This window comes from Mugil cephalus, chromosome 10, assembly GCF_022458985.1.
Source record: "Mugil cephalus isolate CIBA_MC_2020 chromosome 10, CIBA_Mcephalus_1.1, whole genome shotgun sequence".
Taxonomy (NCBI): domain Eukaryota; kingdom Metazoa; phylum Chordata; class Actinopteri; order Mugiliformes; family Mugilidae; genus Mugil; species Mugil cephalus.
The window spans coordinates 18756858-18765768 of NC_061779.1; the positions used below are offsets into that span (position 1 = coordinate 18756858).

Consider the following 8911-nt stretch of genomic DNA (forward strand, 5'->3'; position numbering starts at 1 on the left):
CATCAATATGACCAGTGATTGCTTTGACTTTATTAAGTCATTATTCACGGTCAATATTAGCCGGTGGCAGACGGAATCAGACTCTTCATTGACTTTCTCCGCAGAGCCGGGTGAAAACAAGTTTAGCTCTTTGAAATGTGGAAAGAAAATAATGATTATGAATATTTATGGTGAGGGACCGTTGAATCATTTAAATTCCAAACATTAGTAATCATAATTTAATATTCTGTTTTTTGGGGAGGATAACGTACTACAAAAATCCATATAAATGGGACTTCAAAGATGTGGCGGAGAGGAGACAATCCCTAAAGTAACAGAGCTGTATAACACAGTCACACACAAAAGCGCGTGTATTCCTCCAGGAGAACGCAGAGTACGGTCGTACTTCTTGAACTCTTCAAAAGTTTTGGCGACTTTTTATCCACATTCTGTGAGCGACAAACAAATCTGGAAGAAGTATATTACTACACAACATTTGTAAGTAGTTCATATTAACTGTGCTTGCAATGAAGATGAATCATGCTAGCACGACGATCAAAGCAAGGCTTTTTGCAGGCGGACCAATAACTGCTTTGACTCTGTTAGGTCATTATTCGTGGTCAATATGAACGTTATGTTTGAACATAAGAGAGAGATGACGAAGAGAGTCAACCTAATGCATGCATTTAAATATTTATTTTATCTTGACTCGACTCATTTCAGAGAGCAGAGGACGACAAGCCCACCTGCTCCACGCTCCCTCATCGTAAGGACAGTGTGCGGAGTTTAAAAGACAGAATGGAGAGCTCCGAGCACAACGTCCTGGCCCACATCCAGAGACGTCTGTCCCAGTGCCTGAGAGACAATCGGGACGCTCACTGTGCCACCGGCTCCACGCGGCTGGAGGAGAAAGACGACGAGGACGACGACGAAATGGAGGGCGACCGTTTCCAGCAGCTCCTGGAGCTCAAGTGTCAGATACGAAACAGCGGCGAGTACGACCTGTTCTACAGCCGCCGCAGCACCATCGAGTGCAGCTTGGGGGAGCAGGGCGGCGTGCAGCACGAGCTGCGCATGCTCAACGAGGAGCTGCGCAGCATCGAGCTCGAATGTCAGAACATTATGCAGGCCCACAAGCTCCGGAAGGGCCAGCAGTCTCCGTCGACGGGGAACTCCACCAAAAACCAGAGCCCCCAGCGCGGCGAGCCCACCAGGGGCAAGCTGACCGACATCAACGAGAGGCTGGAGAAATCGGACAAGGACAGCTCCAGTGCCTACAACACGGCGGAGAGTTCGCGGAGCACCCCTCTGGCGATGGACCGCTCCCCGGAGCACTCCCTCCAGAGAATGGTTAGCCTCACCAACCAGAGGAACCTCTGCAGCGGCCTTGCTAGTGGTTACTCTCTTAGCCCGAGCCCTATCCCAGCATGCCGTGCTCCGGTCCCGGGCAAGAGCAGCAGCCCCGACCACAGCAACCCTTCCGAGTCCGACCAAACACCTCAGGCCGAGGAGGAGGGGAAAGGGAAATTAAAGCACGGCGCTTCTCGGATTCCTTACTTCTCGCCTTCTCACAGTTCCCAGCAGAGGCAGGTCAACATCCCAGCTCACGCCCGCCACTACCAGAGCTACATGCAGCTGATCCAGCAGCGCTCGGCCGTGGAGTACGCTCAGAGCCAGCTCAGCCTGCTCAGTGTCTGCAAAGAGCCTCAGAGGCCCATTAACGAGCCCAAGATGGAGTGGAAGGTCAAGATTCGCAGCGACGGCACCCGTTACATCACCAAGAGGCCTGTGAGGGACAAAATCCTGAGGGAGCGAGCCCTGAAGATTAAAGAGGAGCGTAGCGGGGGCATGACCACAGACGACGACGCAATGAGCGAAATGAAGATGGGGAGGTACTGGAGTAAAGAGGAAAGGAAGCAGCACCTGGTCAGGGCGAAAGAACAGAGGAAAAGGCGAGAGTTCATGCAGCGCAGCCGGCTGGAGAGCTTGAAGGAGAACCCTCAGAGCAGCAGCGAGGGGCGCAAGGAGGTCAGCATCATAGAGCTCAGCCACAAGAAGATGATGAAGAAACGCAACAAGAAGATTTTAGACAACTGGATGACAATCCAGGAGCTGATGACTCACGGCACTAAGGCCCCCGAGGGAGCCAAGGTGCACAACGCCTTCCTTTCAGTCACTACTGTATAAAACAAACGAACAAAAAAAAAACACATGCATTCTACCCCATGTGGTATAACATACTTGCCTCGTTAAATGTGGCGTTTTTATGAGGACAATAGGAATATTTTTCACACTTTGTAACCCAAAAAGCATTTTGTAAAGAATTTATCGGTGGCGTCACAACATTTTCTCGATGTTTTTCCAATTGTTTTTTTCACATCAACTCTGTGGGAAGAACCTTTTTCTATGAGACTACAAACAATACAATTATTTTATTACTTCACGCTAAACATGTTTATCTTTTCAATTCTATTTTCATATTTATGTTGTAACCATATAGCTCCCGGCAGTTGTGTAAGAATCTTAAGCCTTTTTTCTTTTGTATTTCGTGTACACTTGCCAATGACGGATCAGTGAGTCTCCTGCCTTTCACTTACTTTAACACTCCTTTAACTGACATATCTACCGGTCTTTCAACTGTTAATGATAGGTTAGTTAGTTTTCAGCACGCAGACGTGGCCAGGAAGTCTTCAAGTGTAACAGTCAGCCCTGCAGAAATCCTAAACTTATGGTAGTGGAGGCGTATTTTTTTTGTTTTGTTTTGTATTTTACTGAACAAACTTCAGGTTTAAAGGCACAAATATATATCTCACATTCCAGTCACAGTACTGTACCATCTGGTAGAGATCGAGAAGATGAAAATGATTGTGGAAAATCATAATGAAGTCAAAAGAAAAAGTGGAATTCATGGGTCAAAAGTTCTATCTCAAATAATGTTTCTCTGTTGTCACTGCAAAACAACCTTTTTATTTCCATTTGTCCCAGTTTACATCCACACTAACATTCCAGCACCAAGTCAGTATTCAAAGATAGATATGGGTCATGTAAATAACATATTTGGTTATTCCAAATTATGCATTTTTCCAAATGCAGCATTCTCCTTCATTAAGTCTGGTTATAGGACATTTCCAAACAGTACATTTAGAAAGTACAATCAGCCACAACATTAAAACCACTCACAGGATTATTTTCAATGCTCTACTGGGAAACATTTGGACCTGCCGTTCGTGTGGATGGTACCTAAATAAAGTTAAACTTGTGGCTGGAATGAGACCATAAATTATGCAAGACTTGCATATCAATGTTTTTGGATATGTGCAAGCATCAGAAGGCGGACCTTTTCCAGAGGCATTTAAAGAAAAGAGTGACAATGTGTTCACACAAGTTCACCACTGGCGGAAAACCAGCAGCCATGTAAAGCACCTACTAGATAAATGTAGGAATAAAGGCAAACAAAATAATATTTTATTCATGTAAACTTAGTCGCAAACTTAGCTCATATGGTCCATGTGACTCTCCCACTGTCCCAAAAGGGAAAATGATCCCAGAAAAACTCAAAATGTCAAATCTGTTACAGGCTCAGAAGAGACTGCTGAGCATTAGAAATCGTTCACATGATCAAAAGTTATTTGTTGACAAAACTCTTTTTCTAATATTAGTTTCATTATCATAAACTTTGTAAAAAAAAAAAAAATGTCCGGAGAAGCTGGTTATTTAATTTTACACTAAGGTCTGTTTTTTCCCCTGTATTTTGTGATTTGAACAATGTTGAACAACTGAAGGGCATAAGAGGTCTTGACTCGTGGCCAATGATGCAGCTTTGCTTGTTTGGTTTGAAGATTTGGATAAAAACTGTTTTATATTTAATTTTCTTTCTTTTTGTTATCTTTTTCTACACACTCAACAACAGATGGACCTGCCCATAGCAGTATTTTACCTCCTTACACATCTCTGCTCTGCATAGCCTTAACAGCACAACCTGAATCAATGACATGTCGGTGTGGTGACCACACAAACTGTAAACTGTCTGTGTATCTCTGGGCAACAGAGACATTTCATTTAGCCTTAATCATATTCTATCATCTGAGTTTTTGGTAACTGGAACCATTCATAGACGTTGTATAGTCCTTAGCCACTTATGTTCGCAGTCACATCAAACCGGCGTTAGGATGATGCCACTGAGCAGGACTCAGAACACAGCATTTTAGACCTGGTGAATGGGTTTGCCATTTATAGAAAGCCTTTATAGTTCAGTTACGTGTACAGTATACTCATTCCAAATGCCTCATTTTTAACTGAAGTATTGTAAATTTGAAAATTTTAAACCGAGTCCTGTATGTTTTGAGTCGATGTCTGATGGTCTGACTTCAAGTAACGCGTAGGTGGCACATTTGTAGCCAGGTAAAATGTGTGATAATGGTGATCTCTGCTAAAGAAATGATAATAAATTATTGTTTTTGGTATGACATCACACTGAACCATGTTTTTTTTTTTTTATTTATTTATTCAGGTGCATTCATAGTACAGCTATACTTGCAAAGAAAACACAGATGGTCCTCAGCTCAGCAAGTCTCCGTCGCATATCTGAGTCATTTTACAAATCCACTTAGCCGCTGTGCTGTGCTGTGCTCGTAGCTGACGGCGATGATGTTGCGGGACAGTGGACAAAGATGAGAGAGGTGGAGGGTGTTAGGAAACGTCATATCAGAAAAGTAAACAGCGCAGAGAACAGAGACAGAGAGAAGAATAAAGCGACTAACCCCGAAGACCAATCCCGTGAAGTGAAACAGAATTACTTGTTCACTGAGCACACGTTCACCTCAGATATCTCCTGAACAGCGGCTCTCTGCCAATATGTTAAGTTATTAAACAGAAGGAGATTTCAATTAAAATCTCCTTCCACTTGGATGGCTTTGTGTTCATTAAAACGTACCAGCCACTTAATCATCACTATGGCCTTGTCAAATGCAGAGAAGAGCTGCTGGGATATGCTGCTCTCTGTATTATCTTAAGCTGTCAGCGTGCTATAGCTGAAATTGAAGTGTCATGGATACCATATTGCCTCAAGTCTGTTCTGTGCTCTTTCAACTTAATTCAGAACTTGCTCCACTTTAAGAACCTGGTATAATGTGAAAGGAACCAAGTCTGTGAGATATTGTTGGACTTTTGTCTTTTAGTTTTTCATATTTTCATATGTTTCTTAGAAAATAAAACGGCCATTGTTCCACCTGGATATCACGTGAGAGCACTTTCTAATGGTGTACCCTCGTTTACATACAATACTGTTTCATAATGCTAAGCCTCCAGTTTCATTATAGTCCAAGGCACTAAAAAGGATCTCCACACCAACACCAACTCCTGAGCCAGTTACACACAGACAGACACCATTAAAATGCCAAAGAGACGCCACAGAAGGAGCTTTGTGGGTTGTACCAATCGGCGCCAAAACTAGCCAGAATACTTCCCAGCTAATTAAGTTCATCCCTGAGCTCCTGAAAGACCCAGTCAGGTGTAATTAAAACTGAGCCTGTGACAGCCGTGGCATTTGTCAGAGCTACCCAGCAGTTCAAATACCGGTACCGACAGAAATGTCAAGCAGATAGCGACGGCTCATCTCCTCCTCAGCACTTACACACACACACACACACACACACACACACACACACACAGTGTTATGACGGTTTACTGATAACCTTTAGGATTCCCCGAACAGCAAAAACTACAAATTCTCTTGCATTATTCAACCGGGGATGCCTGTATTTATTGGCATGAAAGATCCACTTGACACACAATGGCACGATGTACTTTATAGTGCCCCCTCTAACTCCTAATCTCTGAGGCAAGTAACAAACCGGTAATTGCCTCAGATCATGTGTCTCTTTAGAAATTGAAGACAGCTATGATCTTTGGTATAATAACTGTTAGGTTGGAGTAGTTGACCCAGAAGTAGTGGCGTGCTACGGATGGACTGGTCACGGTAAACTACCTGCCCTGAATTTATATGCCAGTATAAACAGCCTCAGTATTGTCTTCTGCTTGACTGAGGATTGTGGTGTAGCTGAGAAAAGTAATGCCAAACTTTACTAGCTAATGTACGTGGAGCTAATACAGGGGGATCGCACAATTAGACAATTAGACAAATTAGACAAAATTAGTCTAATTAGTTGATTAGACATTTCTTTATATTTTTTTATATTTTCCCTCACAAGTTTGAATTTCTTTAAAAACATATTAGCATGAATCCAACAATTTTTAGTAAAGCGATAAATGGAGGCAGAAGACGTCATCTTTCAGTCAGCACTTCAGTCATTCAGCGATACAGGAGCTGTCTCAACAGTGAAACCGTTTCACACAGAGCATCAAGCTACCCTTGAGACCTGTTAGTCTAAGCCTCCTGTACAGAGTAGGCCCCGCCCCTATCGCTGCCAAGCCAATCACATATTGCTGCACACCTGCTTATTACACGCTCTGTCAGGGTCCCCGCAACTGGTCAAGGTCCTATTCAGTCCCCAGGTGACATGCCAGATACACGCTGCAATATTAGCAGAAACCAAGCTAACAGTACAGCTCGCTCCCATCAGTCAACTACTGAGGCCAAAGTAGCTTGGTGATTCACTAGCCCTGGTTTATGCACATGTTTGAAATAACAAAAATGTATATTTGAACTTAATAGCTTAATACTGAATGCAAAATTATTATAATAATGTATCTCCTGGGGAAAGCCTATGAGGTGGCATACCAACTACCAACCAAAAAAATAAATAACAACCTGCTACAACTTCAGAATTCTTGTATGATAAAAAAAAAACAACAAAAAAACAAAGCAGAACGCTAAACGAGTGTGAATGAGATTGTTCTATGAGAACTGCAGGTGATATTTAAGCTGTGAGTTTTAATATTCGTACAGTAGTATCATAGCTAAGGTTAACTTAGAAGGCTACAACATTTGCCATTGCTTGACATTATCTGTTTTGAGGCTAACTTGTCATTATCATTAGCTGAAGTGAAAGCACCAATGAAATCAGTCAGATTTTAAATCCTACATATCAAACATGTTTGATATTAGTTGAGGTTGAGCTCCAGAGAAGTCTGGGCAGTTTGGGAGGTTTAAGATTTGTTATTTCCTCGCATTACCAAATAATCTGAGACAAAACTGGTTACAGAGTAAGGCCTGGATCAGATTTTCCCTGCTGTTATTGAGAAGGGAGAGTGTGGAGATAAATCCTCCCTAAATTCCTGTAGTCTGAGCCAAGCATTAGGAAGACACCGTGTTATTTTACAGTTCACCCAACATTACACTGTTCAGAGTCCTGAGTATGAATAAAGCTTATAGAGCTGTGTTCAACTATTCAGGTTTTTGAGAGTGTTTTGTTTTTTTTTCATTGATGCTGTTTTCTAAATCACCTTGTACCAGTAAGTGAAATGAAGTTAAATTTCATCACAGACAAATTGGGGGATGAATGAATGAATGAACGAATGAATGAACAGACCACCACGGACATCCACAGCTAAAAATGACTATCCTTAAAAGCAAGAACGCTGGTGTGTTTGCCTTGAGCGAGACCTTTTAACTGAAACATAAAACGCTCAACGTGTTTGTTCACATTTTTTTTGTATTACCTGTGAACTGATGTGATTGATTCTGGGCTGCAGAAAAGTGGGAAGCTGTGGTGCATATTGATTTCTTCAGACTACAGAAAGTTGCCACATATTGCAATGCCTAAAGTTGCTGGCAGTAGAAAACATTGTGAGCTTTAGAAAGACCTGCACCCAGGCAAAAATGAGCAAGTTAGCTGTTTCATGCCTATTTCATTTCAAGCAATTTAATAGCGAGTGTTTACAGCCAACTGTGACCATAATACCAAAGTTATACAAGTTAATAGGGAAGAATTAGCTGAAAAGTCTCATCTTCTGTTGCTTCATCACAGCTCTGTGTATTCAGGCTCTCTGCTGGATGTGTTGTTGTGTGTCATTATTGGCAGAGATCTTTTATTGCTCCCGAGAACCATTTGGACTTTTATTTTTTTCACTTACTACACCCCCGGTTTTTATGTGTCATTTGTTGTTTCATTTTCACCCCAGCCAAAAGCATTTGGGGACCTATTAAGCAAAAACCTGTGAATATTTCAGAGCATAATTAGAGCTCTAATTACAATTCATTATTCATAAAATGGGTGAACCAAACGGCGATACATGCTGCAGAGGTCTGAAACATGTACAGTTAGGATGGCAATTAGAATATGTATAATACTCCCTAAAACATATTGTATTACTGTTCGACATAGGCACATATGCTGGTGTATTATTCATAGACACATATTGCAGATTTTAAGAGCTCTGTGGTACCCGCTGGTGGAAAACTTAATCTCTCTGCAGCATTATTGAAATTGTACAACAGGTGCGCTCTAATGTTTCCAAACAGCCAAACAAAAGTGTAGCGAGGATTTAAACTACTTTTATTGCACCTGCTCACCTCGTCGGCATTCCACCACGCTAGGCTTTAGCTTGGATCAAAGAAAGTCCTCAGGACTTTGATTAAAAAAAATGATACATGACTTTCACACAGCCCTGAATACAAAATAAACAGTTCACAGATATTTAGTCTAAAATCCTCCAACACTAGTCCTGAAACCCCTACATGAGCTCCACCTCCATAGCCTGAAGTGGTAAATCTCTGAGCCTGACGTTTTCTCTGACCTCCACGGTGAAAAAGACTGACGTGTGTGGTCATCCGTGCACCCTCGGTCCATGCTGTGTACAAATGTAGCACTTTTGCAACCTGCCTACATTCGTTGTCTCTCCATTAACATTCCCGCAAAGTTTCACTTTTCCTTATTCATGAGCTGTGGGTCAGAGTCCGTGTCCAATAGAAATTGCTATTATAATTCAGAGTCTGTGATTGCCTCGCTGGGCCTCAGAATTAATAAATGAT

The 8911-nt window shown here is 42.2% G+C and overlaps 1 protein-coding gene across 2 annotated transcripts in view; it reads left to right on the top strand.

Annotated features, from left to right (window-relative positions):
* Positions 1-4450, top strand: part of LOC125015285 (PDZ domain-containing RING finger protein 4-like) — a 112308-nt gene extending 107858 nt beyond the window's left edge. For both annotated transcript variants that reach the window (XM_047597013.1, XM_047597014.1), the window contains one exon: positions 703-4450. In XM_047597013.1, the coding sequence (XP_047452969.1) occupies positions 703-2166 (1464 nt within the window). In that variant the 3' untranslated portion in view covers positions 2167-4450. The remainder of the gene's footprint in view (positions 1-702) is intronic.
* The last annotated feature ends 4461 nt before the right edge of the window (positions 4451-8911 follow it).